Source organism: Pseudorca crassidens, chromosome 13, assembly GCF_039906515.1.
Source record: "Pseudorca crassidens isolate mPseCra1 chromosome 13, mPseCra1.hap1, whole genome shotgun sequence".
In the NCBI taxonomy this organism is placed as follows: domain Eukaryota; kingdom Metazoa; phylum Chordata; class Mammalia; order Artiodactyla; family Delphinidae; genus Pseudorca; species Pseudorca crassidens.
Genome location: NC_090308.1, coordinates 16,441,903 through 16,467,528, shown reverse-complemented (window position 1 = coordinate 16,467,528; position 25,626 = coordinate 16,441,903). Strand labels below are relative to the sequence as shown.

Genomic DNA, 25,626 nt, shown 5'->3' with positions numbered 1-25,626 from the left:
AAAAATAGGACAGTTATAAATAAATAAAGCTTAACTTTAAGCAGACTTTCTAATCTTAAAGGTCTATATAAAGTGTCTATGCATGTTTTATTTGAAGAAGTGTGTGATTAAGAGAAAATGTGTTATAGATCTGAATGGCAAGTTAAATGAAGTATGTGGGTCTGGTAGAAAGATTATCAACCCAAAGGCATCTACAAAATTACATATTCTAGTTCAGAAGTTAATGTATAAATCACTTGAATTGATTAATAATCGTAATGGAACAACTCCAGATCTAAAACTAATTTGAGGACCTGAGTTCTTCTCTGTTCTTACTGGGAAATCTGCAACTCTGATTCCCAGAGTTTTGTTTAATAAAGACTTTTGGATCACTGAATACATAGCACAGAAGAAAGTGCCAGAGATGGCTAGAATTGGTCCAGATTTACTACAACAACAATATTGCTTATAGTGCCTTTGAGTGCAGCATATAAGGCATATACACATGCATGTACACACACAGAGGAAGATGAGGGTTAAATGGATTGCCAAACCCATATTGGGTTACTCCATTTCGTTTTGATTATAAAAACCGTAGAGAAGGTTTAAGGGACTCTTAGAAGAGTGGTCAGAGGTTTCAAACACAAGTGCAGTAGGGCTACCATATGTATTTGGAAGCACGGCCGAGTCCTGTGTAAACACTTTGAAATATTCCTTCAGGATGTTTTATCCTCTAAAACTTGCGCATCCTCCCCATGGCATGTGGACTTCATTTCTCTTTTCTGTCAAACATGTGAGTATTTCCTGACTTTCAGTCCAGGGGACTTTCTTCACTTCACCATACTTTTTCTTATGTAATATAGCAAATAAGGGTGTTTCAGGGAATTCCCTGGCGGTCCCGTGGTTAGGACTCCATGCTTCCAGTGCTGGGGTCCCGGGTTTGATATCTGGTGGGGGAACTAGGATCCCATAAGCCGCACAGCGCGGCCAAAAAAAAAAAAAAAGGAAAGTTGCAGAATATGAGTGTGAAGAAAAAAATTGATGAACTTCCCTTACAGTCTTAGGGAACAACCAAAGCAGCATCTTCTAAATAATAAATATGACAGCATTGGTTCTAAAACAACGTTTAATAGTATTTTCATCCCAACAGTTTGTCTATTTAATAGACAGATATTTATTAATTATCGACTATGCACATTCCAGGTAGACCCAGTCTATCAGAGGAATAAAACAGATGGATTTGTAAAGAAGTTATAGCTATATTTGTCTTTCTGTAGATAACATTAGACATGGAACTGTTTCAAGTAGGAGCAGGGGGAAAGGAGAAAGCATAAGGTTCAGACTTGGCAAGGCTTCTGGAAGAAGATGGGTTATGAATAATTAGAAGATACAAGGATGTCATTCGAGAGTTGCAGGTAGGAAGAGCTTTCCATTCAGGAGGTGGCAATGAGGGAAAAGATAGTTCTTTAACGGGTCCTATGTGTTTCCTCCTCTAGAATGGAGGAAATGAGCCTAGGGGTCTGGAGAGTCGATGGTGATTAGAAAACAGAGATGCATCTGTTAGAAGACCTAGAATGCCTTGACGGGCAAAAGCCAGTGAGAATCACTGCTGATTTCTGGACAGCACTGCTGGAAGGCTGAGCCCTGTACAGACTTCGGTGTTTGGGGATGGTCTTAAAAAAACCAGAAACCTCGAAGTGACTGAAGCTGTAGAAGGGAGGAGAAAGCATAAGAGGAGCACAAAGGAAGGTTTTTTTACATGACAAGCCCAAACAAGGGTGGGACATGTACGGAAATGCCAGAGGTTCCAAGAGAACCGTGAATGCCCATGGAGCTGGAATCCGTGTCTGCAGCACAAATTACTGGAACTGTTTTTTCTGTTTATTTTATGAATACATTTGACAAGGAAAAATGTAAAAATCTTGTGTCAATTTTTAAGGCATTTCCAGGTGATATCTTGATAATATAGATTGAAATGAATCATTTGATACCCTCAGAAGAGAGCATCACTTACCGGGTTTGAACCCAGCCCTCCCCTCTTACCGATGAAGATGCTGAGGTTCTGAGGTGTGATGGGACTAGCTCCCGACACCGCAGTGTCCTCGGAAACTTTAAAGTAGGGATTCGCTGAATGGATTTGAGCTGCTCCAAGTCCTGTGGACCGTGGACACCAGAACTGTCCCTGAGTTCAAGCCTCACAAAGCCCTGGCCGTGACCCTTCCCAGCATTGGCGTGAGGAACCGTGGAACGGAGATGCTGTGAAACCACAAAGTGAATTTTATTCCTCCAAGAAAATCATTCATCTTTAGCATAATATTGGTACTAAGGGTCGAACGCTCTTGACAGTGTTTAGTATAAATTTCAGTCAACCTACACATTCAGTTACCCAGCACACCTGTTCTCTAATCATTCTAGGCGAGTAGGCACTTACCATAGTGTAAGCGTATTGGTCAGGTTGATCATGACTTTGAACTATGGGTGGGAGGCCAGTGGCACTCCAGGGAGACCCAAGGAGGACATGAGAGTGCCTTTCACCCAGACTCTTCTCCAGTATCATGCAGGCAACCCTCTCCCCACCTTAATCTCCCATCAGTCTCTATGGAACCACCCAGCAGCTTAACATGGAAGGCTAGGAGTCCTCTACAAGAGTAGTTCTTGGAACGGACCTGGAAGTAGTAGGTTCTCAGGGGAGCTCTTAAAGCCAGACCCCTGACCCTCATCACCCTAGACTTTCTGTTTCAGTTGGTCTAAGAGTGGAGCCCAGAAATCTGGAGTTTTAAAAGTTCCGTAGGTAATATATATAGCCATTTGGGAACCACAGCTTGTCACGTACTGTATTAAATATCATTTTGCAAAGACTTAAAAGCAGGATTGATGTTCATTCTTCCAATAAGACCAGTCCACAGAGAGACCTATAATCATGGACTATGAAAGTCTCGGTGCAGACCAAGTTCGCTTTTTACCTAAAAAGTCTTCTTTCCCCGGCCCATTTCAGACCTGGGAGAAGCTGTTGAATTGTGGACATCATCTGGTGGTATTTACTGTTGTGCTTAGGATTTTGGACAGACTTCTGTTTATTGGGCACGCTCCACACAAGCCTGTCAGGCCCTGGGGATTTGTGGCATTTGCAGAACTTACAAGGCAGGCAACATAAAAATATATAATTCATAGAGTGAAATATTTTGGAGCTCCCTTTGCTTTTACAAATTGGCCATAAAATAGAAACCACAGACATAACATTCGTATAACCATGGTTGTCAAGAATGAAGAATCATTTGGGCTGGGGGGGTGAGGGGTTTTGTTGTGTACGTCTTTATAGGACACTCAAAGAAAGAGTAAGTATTCAAAATTTATGTGCAAATGATAATAGGAACATTAAAGTTGAGATGCCTGACAATTGGCAAATATCTGTTGAAGAAAATAGGGATTTGAGGTTGATCTTAAGAGGTCTTTAGGCGTCTTTTCACAGTTGTTAAGTTTACCATTTGCTTGTCTTGATAGACATTTCAAGTGCATTTAGGATTTTATATATATTTTACTATGACTTATTGCTTCCTGTTTTTTCCTTTCCTAGTGAAGTGGGTCACAATATCCAAGGCAGCTGTGACTGCCTGTGATAGATTAGGGGAAGGAATAAAGGGAAAACTATATCCTTCTACTCTTCTCCCATTAGCTGCTCTGACACTCTGGGCTTACATTAGCTTATAAAATCTGTCCAGAGGAAGGAGAAGGAGAGGCCAGTCGACTCCTGTCAGTTCCAGCTGAGGATCTGGGGATATCAGTAATGGATGAGTCATGCCCGATGATACACGTTGTGATAGTTGACTGTTGAACAGTAGCATTTAATGAGGTTGGACACGTTCAAGACATGACAAAAAGAAAGAGCATCTCTGTTGCAGAAGCCAAACTAGAGGTCATTTTCACCCTTTGATGTGGTAGTATATTAAATAGAGTGTCGTTTTGGGGTCAGGAGAGCTACAAGCTGGGCTTTAGTTGTTACGTGCCACTTTTTGGCTTTGTCACCTTGAACATGCCAAATGATCTCTCTGGCCTCGTTTTACTCACCTAAATATAGTGCTACTATCTACCTCACAGAATACTCGAGAGGATGAAAAGACAAGGTCATAAAGACAAGGTAAAGCTCTAGCCAAGTCAAACGCAGATTGGGCTGGGGCTGGGGGTGATAGGGGTGGGCGTGCAGGGCGGGGAGGGAGTTGGAATGGATGGATTAGTCCACATTGCCTCTAGACCTCAAACCCTGTCGTTCTGTGAATCTATGATGATCTATGGGACAGAGGAGGGCACACAGGAGAGTCACTTAGGTGTATGAATGATGCTTAAATCATTTGATAATTTAAACTCCTAGAGAAAGGCACAATAGAGTGAAGACAATTATGCTCTTTGATTCACTGTCTCTAACAAGGATTGAAAGCATTTACATGGCACAGAGCCTGGGACAGGGTCTTTTGTCATCAACAGAAGATGACAGTGATTGGTAAAGCAGACTTCAGGAGCAAATTTATAGATCTGCCAAAAGCAGGGATGAATCAACTTGTTGCCATTGTTCATTTTAACACCTTATCCCAAACCACCAAATCAACACATTGATTTGGCCTGACTAAATTTGCCAATTTCCAGTGGATTCCATAGGTTTAGAAAAGGACCTAAGAGCCCCACCCTAAATTTGAGAGAGGTTTATGTTTGTGATGGTGTATGCTGTGTCTTTAAAGGTCACAAGACTGATTCCAGAAGCTTTATCTGAAAACACGGTTCCTAGTTCTATCTTTATACTCTGTAGCTGTACATTGACATTTAAATAAATGGTAAAATTGGAGTCACGTTGGGGGTTTTTCAAACCTTTTTGTAGATGTAGCTGTTTTTCTCAAATATCACTGCATTATAGCAGCAGGAATGATGCAGGGATTTGTGTTTTTATATGTGTTCTTTTTAAATATCAGATATTTATAATCATTATTTGGGAGCTTCCCACAAAACGAACGAAAGAATTGGAGTGAACATATTTTTAAAAACTAACCAACCCATAACCCAAAGGCAAATAACGTCCTTAGCTATTAGCAAAAGCGAGTAGGTAGATATTAAGCCTGCTACTGTGTTGATTACCCAAGAAATTCAGGAGAAATTAAGTGTTTCCAGCTAAGGTTTCTAAGTGCCTCTGTTCTTCATCTAAATCTTCTAAGATACACTCTGCACTCTTAAAATAAAGTGCTTAATATGTGGTAACTCACATCTTCTAGGTCATCAATTTAGTCATAACAAATTCTCCCTTGCTGTTCTATGCTGGGCTAGAAGACAGGGGAAAATGCACTCACCCAATTCTTGAACAGTTTAATTCCTGAAAGAAATTAAAATTTGTGTTTATTTTGGCAGCTTTGTCACAACCATAGTCTATCCCCCAGCCCGGTTATTATGGAAAATTCAACTTACAAACACTGTTAATATCATTCTATTAAACATGAAGCCCAGTTCAACCTCGTTGGGTCATAACCTCATAAAGTAAGAACTAAATAATTTATCTGAATATCTGAACTTCTGCAGTCATTGCCCGAGAACAGACTTTTGGGGTACTCACTGATTGAACCATAAGTAAAACGACCTATTATAATGATGGTCTTTTACCCTGATGACTTGTATTAGCATTTGGTCAGAAAGATCAGAGCTGCATTGGAAGATTCTCCTGGTCTCACAGTTTACTGCAATCACTGCGTTAGTGTTAAACAGTACATTAAACCTATCAGAGCTGCCAAGAACCAATCGATGTCTGTTGAGACCCTGTGTATCCAAGGCATTTTCTAGGCACTGTGAGGACACATAATAGAACATACTGACTGGCCCTAAGGAAACAAAGTACTGCTCATTTAAAAAAATATATATATGAAGAATAATATCAGAATGGTACATGACTGGTTGCTAAGTGAGTGATATAAGTATTATATTTTACTCCAATGACAATTAGCTTTGAAACTCCAAATTTACGACATGCTGCTCTGCATATAAAACATTTTAGGAAATTAAACCTAGAATTACAAAGGCAAAAATTCAAGTTGCATACCATAGGCAAGTTCGGGGTGTGTTTATGTTTATATTGTACTATATTCTTTAGCTTTTGGGCCTCTCTGTGGCCTTCGGTTATGGATATGTGCTGAATGAAGGAATCTTTTGATTATCATTTGTTAATTATTGCTCAATGCTGAGCATTCAAAATGGAAATAATATCTTTATTGGGGATATAAATATTTAATCAGATACTTGTTATAATTCCTTCTTAGTCTATCAGAATCGTCGTAACTGGGCAATTAAAAGAGAAGAAGAAATAAAAGGCGTCCATATTGGAAAGGAAGAAGTAAAACTATCTCTGTTTGCAGATGACATGATCACGTATATTGAAAATCGTAAAGAATCCACACCAGAAAACTATCAAAGCTAACGAATGAGTTCAGCAAGATTGGAGGATACAAGATCAATATACAAACATCAACTGTATTTCTATCAGCTAACAGTCAATCCAAAAATTAAATTAAGAAAACAATTCCATTTATGATAGCATCAAAACATAAATAAAAGGATTGTAAGGTTTCTACACTGAAAATTGTGACACATCAATGAAACAAATGAAAGGAAAATCCAGTAAGTGGAAAGACATCCATATTCATGGATTGAAAGACTTAATATTATTAAAATGGTGGTCGTCCCCATATTGATCTACAGATTCAACACAATCCCTATCAAAACCTCAGCTGCCTTCTTTGCAGAAATTGATAAGCTGATCCTAAAATTCATACCGAAATGCAAGGGACCCAGAATAGCCAAAACAGTCTTGAAGAAGAAGAACACAGTTGCAGGGATTCACCCTTCCCGATTTCAAAACTTATAGCAAAGAAATAGTAATCAAAATTCTGTGGTACTCAGTGTTCATTGCAGCTCTCTTTACAATAGCCAGGACGTGGAAGCAACCTAAGTGTCCATTGACAGATGAATGGATAAAGAAGATGTGGCACATATATACAATGGAATATTACTCAGCCATAAAAAGAAACGAAATTGAGTTATTTGTAGTGAGGTGGATGGACCTAGAGTCTATCATACAGAGTGAAGTAAGTCAGAAAGAGAAAAACAAATACCGTATGCTAACACATATATATGGAATCTAAGAGAAAAAAAAATGGTTATGAAGAAACTAGGAGCAAGACGGGAATAAAGACGCAGTTGTAGAGAATGGACTTGAGGACACAGGGAGGGGGAAGGGGAAGCTGGGACGAAGTGAGAGAGTGGCATGGACATATACACACTACCAAATGTAAAATAGATAGCTGGTGGGAAGCAGCCATATAGCACAGGGAGATCAGCTCGGTGCTTTGTGACCACCTAGAGGGGTGGGATAGGGAGGTTGGGAGGGAGACACAAGACGGAGGGGATATGGGGATATATATATACATAGAGCTGATTCACTTTGTTATAAAGCAGAAACTAACACACCGTTGTAAAGCAATAATACTCCAATAAAGATGTTTAAAAAAAAAGATTCTGTGGTACTGGCATAAGGATAAAAACATATGGATCAATGGAATAGAATTGAGAGTCCAGAAATAAACCCATAAATTTATACTTAGCGGATTTTCAGTGAGGTACCAAACAGTTAAATGGAAAATAAAACAGTATTTTCAATAAATGTTGCTGAGGCAAATGGATATTCACATGCAAAACAATGAAGTTAGGTCACTAGCTCACACCATACACAAAATTAACTCAAAATGAGTCAAAGACCTACATGTTAGCACTAAGACTATAAAACTTTTAGGAGAAAACACAGGTGTATATCTTTGTGACTTTGGATTAGGCAGTGGTTCCTTAGATATGATACCGAAAGCGTGGGGAGCCAAAAAAAAATTAGATAAATTGGACTCCATTAAGATTAAAAGCTTGTGTTTTGACACTGTCAAGAAAGTGAAAAGGCAATCCATAGAATGGGAGAATATATTTGCAGATCATATATTTGCAAATCCAGAAAAAATATAAAACTTAAAACTCAACAATAAAAAGACAAATAACCCAATTTTAAAATGGGCAAAGGATTTGAATAGACATTTCTCCAAAGAAATTGTACAAATGGCCAATAAATACATGAAATAAATAAGCTCAACATCATTAGTCATCAGGGAAATGCAACTCCAAACCACAATGAGATACCGCTTCACACCCATTAGGATGGCTACAATAATAAGAAGAAAAACAGGCAACAACAAGTGTGGGCAAGGATGTGGGAAACTGAAACTCTCATACGTTGCTGGTGGCAATATAAAATGGTGCAGCTGTATTCAAAATAGTTTGGCAGTTCTTCTAAAGATTAAACGTAGTTACCATATGATCCAGCATTTCCACTCCTAGGATTTACTCAAGGTGAATCAAAAACATGTGTCTCCACAAAGTCTTATAGACAAACGTTCAAAGCAGCATTATTCATAGTAGGCAAAAGGTGGAAACAATCCAAATGTCCATCAACTGATGAGTGTATAAACAAAATACAGTATATCCGTACAATGTAATATTATTCAGCCACATAAAGAGATGAAGTGCATACTTCATGCTACAACACTGGTAAACCTTAAAAACATTATGCTCAGTGAAAGAAGCCAGACACAAAAGGCCACATAGCCTATGATTCCTTTTATATGAGATGTTCAGAATGCTATAGGCAAAGCCACAGAGCCAGAAAGTAGATAAATGGTTTCAATGGATCAAGGTAGTGAGGTAAATGGAAGTGACTGCTATGGGTATGGAGTTTCTTTTCAAATGCTCTGGAATTAGGTAGTGGTGATGGTTCACAATTTTGTGAATATACTGAAACTCACTGAATGTATACTTTAAAAGGGTGAACTTTATTGTATGGAAATTATGTCTCAATTTTTTTTTTTTTTTTTTTTTTTGGCGGTACGCGGGCCTCTCACTGCTGTGGCCTCTCCCGTTGTGGAGCACAGGCTCCGGACGCGCAGGCTCAGCGGCCGTGGCTCACGGGCCCAGCCGCTCTGCGGCATGTGGGATCTTCCTGGACCAGGGCATGAACCCGTGTCCCCTGCATCTACAGGCGGACTCTCAACCACTGCACCACCAGGGAAGCCCTGTCTCAATTTTTTAAATTACTATATTTCTCTTGAGCAGTCTGCAGATTAAGTTCTGATAAAGCATACTATAACTTGCAAAAGAACACTATCATTAAAGCACCTATTTACATATTTTGTTCCTGAGAAAAAAACAAAAGTAGTTTCACAATCGGTATTATCGATGGCATGAAATTTTACCAGTTTTAAATATCAGGGCAGATGGATAAGGAGTCCAACGTTTCTCTCAAGTTCTACTGTGAAGATAAATACGCGTTCGTCGCTTCCATTCTCTTCTTAGTTCCGTATGGACACTTCTCATTTAGAGAAATTGAGGGAAGCACCCGAAGTATTTTAACCCACACCCTCTCATTTGCTCTCTCGTTCTGCCCAGGCGCTGCCTTTCCCGAGCCAGGTGGTGTACAACAGAGTTGGCAAGTGTGGGAGCCGGACCGTGGTCTTGCTTCTGAGAATCCTGTCAGAGAAGCACGGATTCAATTTGGTTACGTCAGACATTCACAACAAAACCAGACTTACCAAAAATGAACAAGTAAGTTGTCTTCGCCCGTGGTTAAGTTGTACTTCGCTGCAATTCATTTGTGTAATTAGCGGGTGCCTTCCGGAAGACCCTTTGAGTCCCTAACAGATGAATACCAGAGTTATAATGTCACACTGTGTTTTTGCCAGAGTGCGGAAGGAAATTTAAGTTAAGGGTTCGGACAGAAGTCTTCAAACCAGGAAGTCTACCTGAAGGGATACTTTTATTAAGACCAATGAAGGCTAGAGTACTCCGGTCATTGTCTATTCAGCTAACATTAGCAATGCGTAAATATCAGAGAGTTACACCACTGAGCTATAAATAATGCTGACATTTTGGGAGCAAAAGTAAGAAGACTTTATTTTAATATTTCTTCCTCTGTGTTTTCTCACAAGTGTCCTAAGTCTTTATGGTTATCATAAAGAGAAAACCCTCTTTGGTCCAGGAATTTTGTTGGTTGATGGGGACATGAGCTTCCTATTATGGTAAGTTCAGGGGATCTTGAGTCTCCAAAACAGCTTCTGGCATATTCACTGGTAACAAAAGAATTGCCCCATTTCCCGGGAATAAATCTGCCCTCATACAGCTGAACCATACAAGGGTCATGCTGGTGGTAGTGTAGGGGTGCTAGGTTCTGCCAGGAAGCTGTACAGACAGATTCTTTTGTACGCTTACACGAAGTAGCCTTAACCATCTCCACTGAAATACTTCGCTAATGCAGAAAAGTTAGGCCTAGGGCTCCCACAGTCATTTTACAGGGTCAAGTTTGTTAGCCTGCTCTCAGAAAGTTGCTTCGGTCCCCTTAGGTATTTAGGATGGATGGGTAGCCACCACTGTAAGTCAGGGTTCTCCAGAGAACAGAACTAGTAGGATGGAGATACATTGATAGATAGATAGATAGGAATAAAGAAAAGGAGATGTACTATGAGGAGTTGGCTCATGCAACAGTGGAGGCTGAGAAGTCCCACCATCTGCCATCTGCAAGTTGAAGGCCCAGGAAAGCCATTGGTGTAATTGAGTCTGGGCTTGAGTGTGAAGGCCTGCAAACCAAGGGAGCCGATGATGTAAATCCCAGTCCAAGGGCAGAGGAATGTCCCAGCTTAATCAGTGAGGCAGGAAAAAAATCGACTTCCTCCTTCTTCCACATTTTGTTCTGTTAAGGCCTTCGAGGGATTGGATAAGGCCCACCCATACTGGGGAGGGAAATCTACTTTACTGAGTCCACTGATTCAAATGCTCATCTCATCCAGAAACACCCTCACAGATACACCCAGAAATATTGTTTAATCTGGGCATCCCTTGGCCAGTCAAACTGACACACAAAATTAACCATCACACCACTCAGTGACAAGGTAAGTTTGGGGAATAAACAAGGTATATGGCTGAGTGTCAGGTTGAGGCCATAATTATGGAAATTTCCACCCACGTCTGCTTCTTTCTGAGATAATCTCCACCTTTGAGGCATTCAAAATCTCACACACAAATGGAATATGCAATCAGCCTTCCTGTCTCTCTTATCACAGGGGATGGTAGGACTGTTTTACGTGCATAACACAGCCAGCAGTACTTGCTATAAAGCCTTTATGTTTAGTGTTGTCCACAGTATAGAGATTAAAATGCCCATTCCTTTGGAAACTTCCATTAAAGAGTCTCTGAGTAACAAGTCTAAATAGGCATTATCAATCAGCAAAAAATATTTTGAGATTACCCCTTGCAGGTTCTGTAGTAGGTGCTCAATAGAAAAATTATATTTGGTGACATTTAAGGATATCACAGTTTATCAATAATTTTCATAGGGGTAGGTTCTCTTTGATTTCCTTACCTTACTGAAGAACGAATAAGATTAGGGCTGAAAGAGAGTGACTATAGTAAATAGCCTATGCTATTGCAATTTTATTATAAGTATAAAATTTGGTTTTCTTTTGAGTCTTTGGGTCTGCTTATCAGGTTAGACTGAAATGTTCCTATGTGTGGAAACTATGCTCAGTTCTTGAAGCCTAACAAAACACAGTAGCTGGATTTCAGTTCCCACTGCTGAAAAGTCTAACGACCCAGAGGGAGCAAAGTAACAAAAGTATTAGACCCTCAGATGTTCAGGAAGGCCCTAGAAGAGCAAGCACAAACTACGAAATTTAAATATACTGTGGGATTTTACACAAATCAGCCTACTTTGTTTCCTGTGAGGAACTGTCAAGGGAAGAATTTAGATTAAAAACGAAGAATAATTTACTAATGGTGCATGAATTGTTAAATCTTTTAGAAAGGGTTAAAGCCAAAGTCATCCTTCTTCTCTAAAATAGAGGTTAGCTCTCATCTGTTTGGAATGACTGGCCTGTCTAGAAGCCAGGGAATAGACTAGACAATCTTTTAAGGTTCTTTCCAGCCCTGTGATTCTGTGATATATTTATACAACTTCTACCATAATCTGTGTATAATTAGTTGAAACATTTCTGATTCCTGTGGTCAGTGTGACCTAGAATATATTTCATTACTTAGTTATTCCAGATTCCTATTAAATTATAAGGCAAGTTTTAAAAACTTAAGGGAAAGGTAAAGATATGGTAGAAAAAAAACAAACAATTTTGATGTATTTAAAAACAAACATAAGGATAGTGACAGTTGCCTCTCTGCAGCTAGACGAGTAGGCTGTGACATACAAGGAGAGCCAGGAAATGCCAGGACAAAAAAAAACAAGTTTGAAGTAGCTCAAGAATGTTTAAAGAAACTCTTTTTCTTTGTTACGTGCATCCTTTTCCTAAAGTTTCAAAGTGCATGAAACAAGCAAAGAAAAAACTATTATTTTAACCTAACATATTCAAGAAATAATTTGTGGTGTGAATAGCTCCTCTTCTTGATAATTTATTAAAGGAAAAGTGGGTAAGTGATTTAGGAGACAAGTTTAAATTTTATAGTCAGTGGTTCTCAACGTTAAAGAGTAGAACTCTGAAAATGTGTTTCCATGGAAACACTGTTCTCTGGAGTTAATAACAATTCTGCTTCAGGTGCAGTACGAGTTAAACAGGCTCTTGTGGGCTGGCCCGGGACTCTCTCCACCATGTAGAACATTTCTTTTATGAGAAAGTGTGTTCCAAGTTCCAAACTACTGACTTACAAATGAACTTCAGAAAAGTATCCACATACAAGGCTGGAATCATCTGTACTGTTGCATTCACACACAGTGGCATCTCTCTGGGCCAGAGTCAAATTCACACATACATTTCTCCCTGGAGGGTAGCTGTCATCACACACACACACACACACACACACACACACACACACACACACATCCCCACACATCCCCATTCAGTACTAGACTTCAAAAATCTATTTAATGGGATAAGACACTGAGGGATTATTTAAAAGGAAAGAGAACACGAAAGACAGCAAATGTTAGAATGTCTATAAAAATCCCATTACATCTGCCCTTATAGAAATAGAAATGCCTTTGAAGTTAATATTTTAGAAAACTCTGCCTCAACAGAAGAACATGGACAGCTGGTGCTGGCTAAATGTTGGACCTTTGCAGGGCATATAATGCAAACCTAGGATGACATCATTTCATTTACGCTCTAAAACCGGATTTCAATTTCTTGGTCTAGTTTAGATAATTACTTGGAAAATGGAGATTATGTACAATCTAAAAGATAAAGAACTATTTTCCAGAAGACATGGGGCGTGATTTCCAAAAGACTCATAACCATCTTTGTTAACGGTCTGACCCTATCTTTCAGAACATTGCTCTAAGGATAACAAAAGTCAAAGTGTCACAGGCATATCACAGACATAAGAGTTCAAAATTATTTCATTCCTGTTGGAGAAAGGCAAAAATTGTTGGCATATGAGCCTAAAAGATGGAGAAAGCAAATACTTTTTCTATTTTTATTTATACTGAAGCTACTGAGGATTCCAAATTGCAAACAGCACCTACTCTGTGATCGTTGTTTTACTTCATTATTTCATTTAACTCTTTTGGGCCTAAAATTGTACCAGTGAGTGAGTATGATTTCCTATTTTATGGATGAGAAAACTAAGACAACCAGATGAAGTCACTTTCCAAATATAATAAAATGACTATCCATGGTACCTGGACTTGAACTTAGGCCCTCCCGAATCCAGGAGCCATTCTCCTTATGCAGTGGCTGTCTGCTCTGGTTGCACAGCAGAATACCCACCTGAGCCTTTTGAAACATATAGTTGCAATGGCCCTTCTCCTGGAGATTCTAGGGTAGAGTCCAGAAAACTTCTGGGTTTTTTTTTGATCAAGTGCCACGGGAGTTACAGAGTTAAGGATCCCTGTCAAAACCATCATATCAGCATTTCCCTAAGTGTGTTACTGAGTATCCTAGTCCCCTAAGACACTGAAAAAAAAAGAAAATACCATGATTCAATAAATCTGGGAAATGTTGTCCCCTTGTCCCCCTCTAGGAAAGTCATGACAATTATTCACATTTTAAAGACTCTGAGGGGCTTCCCTGGTGGCGCAGTGGTTGAGAGTCCGCCTGCCGATGCAGGGGATACGGGTTCGTGCCCCAGTCCGGGAAGATCCCATGTGCCGTGGAGCGGCTGGGCCCGTGAGCCATGGCCGCTGAGGCTGCGCGGTCGGAGCCTGTGCTCCGCAACGGGAGAGGCCACAATAGTGAGAGGCCCGCGTACCGCAAAAAAAAAAAAGACTCTGAGAATTCTTTCAATTAAAAACAAAATGAAAAATCTGTTTAACCAGCTTTCACCTAGAGTTTCCCAGTCTTAGTTGGCCAGGGGACTCTTTATGAGTGTTTGTGGCTCTCAGTTGCATCCCACAGAACTCTCACAGTTTGGAGCTGGTGGACCAACCTACATGGTTCCATCAGCCATATCAGTAAAGGCTACTCTTTCACTATAAACTCCACATCTGCTCTGACTCTGTTCAACAGCCATTCAAATGACTAAAATCTTGAAAAGTATTCAAAGGGTAGAGGAGACAGAGCCCCTACGTCTGTGTGCTCTAGATTGCTTTAGCCTCTTGGTCGGAAACAGAATTTCTTTATAGTGTTTTAACTTCCCTTCCCCACTGCTCTCACCTACTGCAAAGTCCAAGTCTGACTGTGACTACAAAGCATTGCGACTCGAGAAGAGAAAGTGCTCCTAAAGAAACCGTGTTAGATTTGGAACCGGTCTTGGGGCCACGGGGATTCCTCCTAGGCTTCCCTAAAGCAGGGTCAACAGCCTCTGTTTAAAGGCAAAGTTTCACTCATTTGTTTTTGCGGCAGGTCTCGGCATTGTTTCTTTATCCATTGTGATGTATATTCATTGGGGACCTACTGTTATTGGTGTATACTGAGCACCAGACAGCACACTAGATGTGTGTGCATCTTACTTTAATCCTTTAAGCAACATTATTAGGAAAGTATTGTCACCCTCTTCATAGGAAAAAGGAAGTGCTCAAGAAGAGTGTGAGAGAGTAAGAATTGAAAGTGAACTGGGGTCAAATCCTGGAGAATCTTGAATGTTAGGCTAAGGAGATAGAACATTATTCATGGGAAGTGGGAGGTTAATAAAAAAATTGGTTCTTAACTATCAGGGGCATCAGAGTCTTCTTGGGAGCTGTTTCACAACACATATTTCTAGGTCTTACTACAAAATACTGAGTTATATACTCTTAATGGTGGAGCCCACATATCTGTATCACGGGGGGAAAAACTCCCCAAGAGATGCTCACACACAATTCTAGTGAAGAATCATGGCATGAAAGCCTCTGATTATTAGAAAGTTTTCTCTCTATTAAGGGGAATCCTCCACTAAGCAAGAACAATTCCTCTTTTACCTGAGAATCCCTCAAAACTCTGAAGACATCTTATTTCCCCTGAAGTCTTATTGAGGGGTATCTCCTCAGAAGCCTGCACATTTATCTCAGAAACCTTACTCTTGCTTGAGACGTTTTGGAAAATCTTCTTAGAATGACCCTCAGAGTTTCCTGACTTTAGAGTAGGAGGGATGTGTCCACAGGCATGAGAGGTGCTCCAACCAGACTTTGGAAGCAAACCAAAAAGATTAGCTGAGCCCGTCTCCAGGCCACAGGGCTAAGTTCACCCAGTTCTGCAAACGAGGTCTTATCTTGTAGTCCTATAGACAAAAGCTGAGTCTGCTAATGAAAACTCAGTGGAAAGAAAAGCGGGAAAAGAAAGAAGCCACAAGGCCTGAGAAATTAAGACGTTTTCTCCTCTCCTTCCAGTTGTAGCCATGAGATTGATTTTTCTCTATTCAGATGCAGCCTCTTAGCCTTGTTCACATCTTTGCTCCCCCTGGTGGTCTTCTTCTTCATTGCAGGCATGTGTTGCACTGACTGCACAGCCCCAAGCTGAAGGTGGGAAGATCATCCTACCTCCTGCAAGAAGGGCTTCCTCTTTACAGGAGGAAGAGGGGGAGATAACCTGAGCCCACAGCCATCCTCCTGGCCTCTGAGGTTAAAGGACCAAGGAGTTCTCCTCTGAGCTACTCCTTATTTGGCTTTACTGTGTGAAAACATGCTTTTCTTTCATTTAAGATTTGTGCAAAATTATAGGGCATCTAGTTGTTCACGAGTGACACAAGAATTCAGATCAGAGTAGGGTCAATACTCTGCCAGTTACCGCTGCTGAGCATTTCCCAAAGAAGTCTTTTACTAACCAGCTGTGTTTGTAGAACTGCAGTGTAAAGGTTTTCTGCTCTATCATCTCAGGCAGTTAGGTTGAGAGCGAAAGATTAAAAGCTACTGCCTGGCATATCCTCTGCATTATAAATTCTGTTTGATTCATGCCTCTTTTTTTAAACTTCAGTTCTGTCTCATTCTCAGATGTGCTGTGATTTAACTTCTGCGTTTAGATCCATTCCGTTACATAGTTCTTTTTCTTTCTTTTTAGTATTTTAAATTCATTCCTGGCTTGTTATAATATACTGTTTTCCTACCTAGAACTTTAAAAAATATTCTCTCTGGTATTTTAATGCTTTTTTAAAAAATTATTTTTAATGCATTTCCACCTGTTAGAACTTTCTTTTAATTTTTCAGCCCATCACATAAAAGGTAGAAAATTCATATCCCCGTAAACCCTCTTCAGTCTCCAGAGTTGTTTTGCTAACCGACCCCTTTCTCCCATTTTAATAGGTTATATATAGATTGAAAAGCAGTGGGAATGATAAGGAGATTGTAGCTTAGTGATAAGTAGCAGGAATTTTGGTGTCAGACAGACTTGGATTTGAATCCTGGCTCCAACTTCTTCTAGTGGTGAGACCATAAGCAATCTATGTAGCCTTTCTGTGCCTCAGTTTCTTAACCTGTAAACCCTGGATAATAATACTGAACTCACGGAGCCGTTTGAAGATGAGATGATGGTATGTGTATAAAGAGCATCTTGATACAGTGCATAGCCTGGGAACCACTCAGAAAATGACAGTTTGTTTGGTGTCGTTACACCCTAAATGTTGTAGTAGTAAAACTGTTAACTCCACGTGACACCACGGTAATGAAGGCACATATCTGGCCCAGAAAGGCTGAATTCATTGCCTTAGTGCTAATTCTGTCTTCAGTGAACTGTATATTTCTTAACTCCAAAAAAAATTTTTTAAAGAGGGTACTTCGTTGCATAAACAATTATGGGTAGGCACCTGGGCTTGGCTTTCTGGGGGAGAAATAAAACCTGACCACAACCCTCAAGGAGTTTTCAAGCTGGTTCAAAGCCAGCACTCAAACTCAGCGATAATGTAACATAAACAGATCATGTCCTGGAAAATTGTCAAAGTTCTGTGGGAAGTTAAAGAAGGTAGTGTCATCTCTACCCAAAGATGTTCGAAACCAAACCCACTATCCCTCCCTTGTGGAGCCTGATTGCTTCCTCCTGCAGTGTTCCCCGTCTCCACCAATGGGTGCTACCACATGCTCAGATCCCAGCCAGGACTCTGAGAAGGAAGCTCTGTTGACCACACCCTCTCCTTCCCTTCTGCTGCCACAAGGCTCAGCAGATTCCCCCTCCTTAATGTACCCAAATCTCTCCATTTATTTTCACTTCCATGCACTTCATTCTGTGGTTCTGAAACTGTTAAGCCGTAGACTCTCCTGGTGGGCTTGTCAAAACGCGGATTGATGTGCCCCACCTCCAGAGTCTCCTAATTCCGTAGGTGTGGAATGAGGCCTGAGGATCTGCATTCTTGTTGGACACATGTCCAGTTGATGCTGATGCTGCGGGTGTGGGACCCACACTGAGAAGTGATGCGTCCATGACCTCATCATTTCCTGTTGGGATTACTGCCGTCTTCCCAGCTAAGCTTTCTGCCTCTCTAAACCTCACCCTCTTTTTCTTCACATTCTCCACCTGACCTTAGATCTGAGAGAAAAAAAATCCTTTCTGGCTGTGGACTGCCCAGAGGATAAATGTCAAAATCCTTCATGTGACCTGCAAGACCCTCAATTACCCAGGTCCTACCTTCCTCTCTAGTTATCTACTGCCTTGCTGATCCCATGCCGGACCTCCTGGCAGTTTTAACATCCGTGTCATTTTTGTGTTTTGTCCTTCACATCCACTGTTCACTCTGTCTGCCACGCCGCGAGTCCCTTTCTTCACTTGTTAACTCCTATGCGTCCTTGCAAACCACTTAGAAACACCTCCGTGGGGAAACATCACCTCTCCATCTGCAAGCAGGGACAGGTGCCTCACCTCCGTGCCTTCTACCCCATGGTGATTATCACATGATGGTCCCTGCCTGCTCGTCTACTTCTCCCCCAAAACTCTGAGCTTCCTGAAAGCAAGAACCAAATCTTCTATCTTTATAGCCACAACCCGGAGTGGCACATTGCCTGACAGAGTTGGAAATCAACAGATGGTGAATGAAAGGAGACATCCAGCAAGGCTACTGGGAGGAGGCGAGCATTTCAGCCAGATGTAAAAGTGATTAGGATTTGGACATGCAGAGAGAAGAGGAAGGACATTCTATAAGAAGAATCTTGAGCCTGAGCTTGGACATCAGTCTTGGACATGGTGTGAGGAAGGAATCTGGAGGAGTCTAGTTTGGCTGGCCACAGGATGTGGGGTCTTGAGAACCAGCTGAGGGAGATAGTAAAGACAGAGTTAACATGACTCAGCAAGGGATTGAGTATGGGAGTTCAGGAAAGACCCAGGTCAAATGTGAGGATAGGGGGAGTACCATTAACTGGAAGAGGAGGAAGACGGGCGAAGACCAAGAGTGTGGTTTTGGCCAGGGTGGATTTGGGAACATCATTAGGACACATTCCACTGTCTTGTCTTTATGTGTCTTCCCACTGATCTTATTCAGGCTTTGATGTCCAGGGCTTAGTAAGCACCCAATAAATGCTGAATGAATGACCGCAGTGGATTTAAAATAAAGGCCAGCAGTGGTCCTGCATGAGCCAAGGAAGAGGAGACTTAGTTTCTTTGGTAATTTTAGGTAGTGCCATTGCCACCCATGCAGATAAGAGTCGAACGAGAGAAAAGGCAGGCTGCTGGCAGCAATGGGAAGACCAAGAGGGAACTCAGGTGATGACCAACGGGGGCTCAGGAGACCCCCTTGTCACTAGACATGGGGAAAGTTAGCGTTTTTGAAGACCATCATGTGGTACCGTGAGCCTGATGTCTTATGGTACCTCACGTGGGTTTTCCTATTTGGTGTGTGGGTCAAATGCATGAGAGCTGAGATGTACTCTCTGACTTCCCTGTACTAGTGCGATAAATGCGAGCATTAGTAACCTTTATTCTTTGTTTAAAGATATGTCTTGAATGAGTTATGCACTGTCACTGCTAATCCATTTTTCCTCGTGAAATAGACAGCTTTATGACTATTATGACACTGTTTTCATAATCTAACCACTACTGTTCTTCCATTAAATTTAACACATTGACATGTGTTTAGAGAATGTAATATAATGTTGAATATGTGAAAGAAACGGGTTTTCTTCTGACCTGTTTTTCCAGTCTTGTGCAATGCTAGGATGCTTTCTCATATTATGTGTGCAGAGAAATGTCTGAAGAAAAATCATCTAAAGATTAAAGCATTAAATGGGCTTTATATTAAACATCCACACGGTTATGCTTCTAAGCAGACATCCTCAGAGATCAGTTACCTTTGGTTGCACTTTCAGATTGTTACCTTTGGTTGTGGTTGTGCTTCCGAATCAGTGATTCTACTGGTAGATCAACGAAAGTCAAAATTTACAGCACGAAGGAAACCGAAAGTTTTATTACCGAAAACAAGCGCTGGGGCATGCAGGGGGGATGTAGAGGGTAAACAGTAGATAAAAAGGCAGGATTCAATTTCCTTTTACGCTCAAGCCTGGGGACAGGCAGACCATTATTTACCCGTGCCTGCCACTGACGAACAGAAGCACTGGTTACGAACTGCAAGTCATTTACTTTTAAAATTCAATTTCATTTCTTCAAACAGTCGTTGTGAGCAGGAATATCTAATGAAAGGGTTTAGGTAACGATGTCCTCATGTAACGATCTGTAAGTCATGCACTAGTTGGAATTAATTCATTTAAGAAATATTCATTGGGCATTTCGGTGTATGTCAGCCCTGAGCTGGGCAGGAGGGAACACGGCAGACCAGGTTTCCTCTCATGCTTGAGACAAACCTGGAGTTCCAGACTCTGATTTTTTTTATTGTTATTGCTATTATAGTTTACACATGAATGACCGTTTTTGTTTCCAGTTTTCAACTTGAACTATTTTATAAAATGTGAAGTGCTGCCCTTCTGATGTCTATCCGAAGTAGCAATTTTCAATGTGCTTCTTAAAAATTCCAGTGTGTCAGCTTTGATGGGGCAAATTAGAAAAGCTAAGGAAAGTGGAATTCAGGAAGTCAGGGAGTCATAAGAATGCTTGGAATTTCTAACAGATTTTACTAAACATTTTCTGTATCATGACATGTTCCAGAAGACCGTAACTGTTAGTTTATACAAATTAAAACTACTTTTTGCTTTGCTGATAACTGCAAATAAATAATTCAGATGACCACCCACCAAAAAACCGAGACTGTGTGTGTGTGTTTGGGGCGGGCCCGGGGGTGGGAGGATTGTGTGTTTCCTATGAAATACTTGCTTTGTAAATTTTATAATCAAAGAGAAAAATAATGAAATATTGCCTCATTTTATTCCCACTTTTCAATTCTGCAGAACTAGTTTCACATACTTCTGTATTTCCCAGTAAGATCATTATAGAAATGTAAAATAATAACCTGTCTTGGTTTGCCTTTAAAGGAGGGGATTAAAGGCATTTTCTTATTTTCATGTACAGCAACAGGCTGACTTCTCCAGCTAAAATTACTTAACCTGTAACTTTGTGTTCATGGTGGCAATCAGCTAAATTAAATACAGGACTATAACATTGGGATAGCTGTGTTTTATTTAGTAAGAAGCCTTATGTAAAGTTCATAAATGTTGCACAAAACACAGCTGTTTGGCCCTGGTCCAAGAGGTAATGAGGATCAAAAGAGTAGGGGAGATAACCTTTAGCTTAATATAGCTTGGTAAATTAGATCCTATATATGCTAATTTTGTACTTTTTTTAATAGATGGAACTGATTAAAAATATAAGTACTGCCGAACAGCCCTATTTATTCACTCGACATGTTCATTTCCTCAACTTCTCAAGGTAAGATATTTTCCAGTTTAATGGTTCTTTCGTTTCTTTTCAGTACGTACTCTCCTTCTAACAAACAATTACTTTAAAATCTACCTTCATTTCCAAGGTAGTGTAATTGCCCTTCAAAAGGCATTTTTAATCCATTTATTTTTGCTGTAGAGGGATCAAAATTTGAAATATTTGGACAGAAGTTCATTTCTTTCTAGAATACTGATCTTAAATCTTGTGGAAACTTGAAATTATTTTTAATGAGAAGCCATTTGACATGATAGTTCTCTCTAAAAAAAAAATTAGGTTTTGTATTGAAACAAAATAGGCAAGAGATGGATATTTTAGCAGACATATTTCATTGCACATTTTTATACAGTTTGAACTCTCACGGGACTCTGGCACTAGCTTAGTGGTGGAATTATGTGTATTTTATAGGGTCCAAAACGTTAGGACCAGCCTCTCTACCTTTTTAATACTCCAATTGATTACTCTAAGCCTTGTGTGTTTGATGCTGGTGGGTATTCTAGAAACCTGCTTTTTTCTTCAGCTGCAGGGACCTTTTGATAATAATGCAAATCTTCAAATTTATGTGTTTAGACCCTTGACCTGTCAGGTTGCTAACTGCAAGTTCTGGGCAAGTTCCTCTCTTCCCCTGGAATCCATTAGCACAGGTGGCCTTGTCACTGTGCTAGGAGTTCTCAGATTCCTCCTCGAAGGCTGGCCTGTCTGAGCTCACAGTTGGTTTGGGCTGACAGAGCACTGGGTCCAGGGGCAGATCTGCTGACCAGCCCGGGACCCTGGGCCTCCCTCATCAGTCATCTGACCAGCACTTCCCTCACTGCTTTTCCCACGGGGATAACGGGACCTCATAGGCCCACAGGAGAGTCCTGCTAGCTGTGCTGACTTAATGGCCCCGCGGGCCGGGCCACCAGGGAGGCCTGAGTTTGCACTGGGCAGGCACTTTGGCTGCCCAGCCCCAGGATGCCTAACAGTCTGCCGGGCTGGGAGAAGGTTTTAGCCTTCAAAGCACTTTCCTGCTGTGCAGCAGGCCCTGTGCAAATGAAGTGCAGAGAGAATGAGATTCAGCGAAGCAAGTTATTAAGCAGCAAAGGGAGTTGCTGCCTTATCTTTGAAAGCAAGTTTCCTCTGAAGTTTCCCCAGCCTGTCTGATACACAGGGTCCCCTCGGGGTGGTGAACAGGTGAGGAGGACACCTGCGGATTGCCCTCAGTGGCCCAGGGGAGCTGCGTGGGTCTCCAACCACATTTCTAAAGTGGCTTGTCACTGGACTGTTTGGGGTACGTGCCTTGCCTCTCACTTCCGGTGGGCCAAGAACATATAATTAGACATAATTAGATAACGAGGACTGGGTAGCTATTTGGGGCCTTGTGGTTTTTGGTTTTTTTTTTTGCGGTACGCGGGCCTCTCACAGTTGTGGCCTCTCCCGTTGCGGAGCCCAGGCTCCGGACGCGCAGGCTCAGCGGCCATGGCTCACGGGCCCAGCCGCTCCACGGCATGTGGGGTCCTCCCGGACCGGGGCACGAACCCACGTCCCCTGCATCGGCAGGCGGACTCTCAACCACTGCGCCACCAGGGAAGCCCGGGCCTTGTGTTTTATGACTTATAGACGGCAGAGCACGGACCCTCTGACCCCTTGCTTCGCTCATGCGCTTCCTTCCGTCCTTCCTTTCTGCGTCACCCCTGACATCCTCAAACCTCATTCATTTCTTCTTCTTTTTTTAAAACTTTTTATTGGAGTATAGTTGATTTACAATGTTGTGTTAGTTTCAGGTGTACAGCAAAGTGAATCAGTTATACATATACATATATCCACTCTTTTTTAGTTTCTTTTCCCATATAGGTCATTACAGAGTATTGAGTTGAGTTCCCCATGCTATACAGTAGGTCCTTATTAGTTATCTGTTTAATATAAGTAGTGTGTATATGTCAATCTCAGTTTCCCAATTTATCCCTCCCCCTGCCCCTTACTCCCTGGGAACCATAAGTTTGTCAAACCTCATTCATTTACTCCTCTTGCTTCAAGGGCAAATCTTTACAACCCAAACAAACTGCAACACAACTAATTTTAATCAGGATGGTATAGCACTCTAACGACAAGCCAACACCAATATCTTAACTGGATCAGCAGAGCTGGGCACAGCCTGGTGACTGTATTTTATCATGGCCTACACTACCAAGGGTTTAATCTTGATTGATTTAGTTCTGAAAGAAAAAAAAAAATGGTAAAGACCTTTTAGAAGACACCGCATTTCAGGAAGCAGTGTCAGCCTGGCTGTCAGGACCTCTGGGTGTCAGACCTTCCTGCTGACCATAGTCTCGGCGAACAGTTTAACCTTTTGAGGGCAGAGGGTCTCCGTTTTCCCATCTATAAGATAGGGACAGGGACAGTTCCTGCCCACCCCTGGTTTGTAGGGATGCTCTGAACACGTGAAGGAAAGCCTTCCAAGTTCTTGGAGAGAAGGATATTATGTGTATTCCAAGTGGCATTTAAAAGGCATTTCTGTAGAAGCCTCAGCCTGAGCCCCAAGTTTGGCTCCTGTCCCAGTGCAGCCTGGCAGTGTCTCTAATGTAACGCCTTGAGGACAGGGCCCCGCTCTCTCTGGTTTCTCCTCCCTCGATTCCACTTTGTTCAATTAAATACATACATATTGACGACCCTCTATCTCTGGACCCTGCGCTAGGACTGGGGCTTCTGCAGTGAACAAGAAATGCTGTCCATGCCTTCAGGGAACTGTAAGTTCTTCGTCCATTAAGGAAGAAGCAACAACGAAACATGATGAGCTTTAGGAGAAGGACTCAGTGGGTGTCCCCTAGGGGAAGTGGGAGGGCAGGACCCTCCCTGCTAGAGCAGGAGCCATTGCTGCTGGGCTGTGAGGGATGGTCCAGCTTTAGACAAACGCAGGGGAAGGGCACTGGCGGCCCAGGAGCCAGCCTGAGCAAAAACTGAACAAAGAGAAGGATGGAAAGGAATCCCGGAAATGGGAGCACAGCAGGAATGGAACAGTAGTGAAGAGTTTCAAGCAGGAAAAAGTAGAGACTGGCCTGTTGAGCTCGAAAAAACTCACGCTGACTATGGGTTCAATCTCATTTTCTCTTCCCATCCCACATGCACAAGGCCCGGGGCCTCAGCTACGAGACCTCCATAAGCATAAACAGAATGACACATTGAATTTTAATACATTACAAGAATATTACACTCATTGAACATGGGAATTTAAGCCATCAGCTTTTCTTTTTCAAGGGAATAGCTTTATTTAAGGAAAATTTCTTGGGTACAAATGGCAAACTGTGGGCATACAAGGAAAGCCCCCAAATACACAATTAATAGAGAAAAACAACTATGTTGGGACTTGTTTAGAGGGATTTCACATACTTTTAAAACTGAGGTCTGTATTTTGAATTATAAGGTATAGAGATAATTAAGCTGCTCTTAAGACACCTGCCCTGATCTTTGCTGACACGCATTGTTTCAAGATAATGAGGTTATTAAGAGAAGAATTGACGCTGCAACCTGATATTCTGTATTGATGCTTTATGTCTAAGTTTCCTTACATTCTTGACATGCAGCAAAACACTTGCTGGGAAGCGGCATGTAAGAATGAAAGTCTAACCTTCCCAACACCTTCTTTTGTACATTTATGTTCTGAACTCTTGAAGTGTACGGCATTATACCAAAATGAATCACCCCTTATGTTTTTTCTCCATTAAGTATGGCATTCTTGTCTGGAATTTAGATACTCTGAGTGATGTAAAATTCTTTCCTGTGAGTTTTTGGTGATTCAATAAGTTTCATTTATTCATAACCTAGGCATCTTGTCCTGTCCCATTTTTTCTCTTTTTTTTTTTTAGACCTAGAAGGAACACTTTCTCCATATCCATTTTTATTAATTCAACCATAGAAAGCAATACTATCAGACCAAAAGAGTGCTTTTGTAGTTGCCTCGGGGAAGGCTCCCTGCCAGAGGAGATAAACACTACGAGGTCAGCAGAAACCTCAGATCAATTTGGGTTCGTGAGGTTTTCCACTGCTCTTTGGTTTTTGAGCTACCTGAAAGTTCAGGCCAGACAGGTGTTTTTCACCTGGTCTACCTGGAGAAGTGAGTCAAAATTACCTCGGCCTAAAAGATGCTACTCTTTGTTGTGATGTTTAAGTAGGATGTTTAATATTTTTGTACTCTGGTTTCATGTGTCTGTTCCCAGTTGTTGAAGTCACCTAAAGAATTAGAATTTTTGAAAAAGTTCCGCTTCCCAACATCACCTCTTTAAGTATGTCTTAGATCATCAAGACTGTGACAGACAATTCAATTTGTCTTCCCCCCCTCCTGCCCTGTTTTGTTTTCTAAGATTATTTTTTGGCAGTGGGGGGGAAGTAATTTTTTTCC

General features: G+C 41.2%; 1 protein-coding gene across 4 annotated transcripts in view; it reads left to right on the top strand.

Annotated features, from left to right (window-relative positions):
- The window catches only part of UST (uronyl 2-sulfotransferase), a 300,699-nt gene that overhangs the window by 153,614 nt on the left and 121,459 nt on the right, over nucleotides 1-25,626 (top strand). For all 4 annotated transcript variants that reach the window (XM_067701813.1, XM_067701810.1, XM_067701811.1 and 1 more), the window contains exons 3-4: nucleotides 9,487-9,642; nucleotides 21,163-21,242. In XM_067701813.1, coding sequence (XP_067557914.1) covers nucleotides 9,487-9,642; nucleotides 21,163-21,242 — 236 coding nt within the window. The remainder of the gene's footprint in view (nucleotides 1-9,486; nucleotides 9,643-21,162; nucleotides 21,243-25,626) is intronic.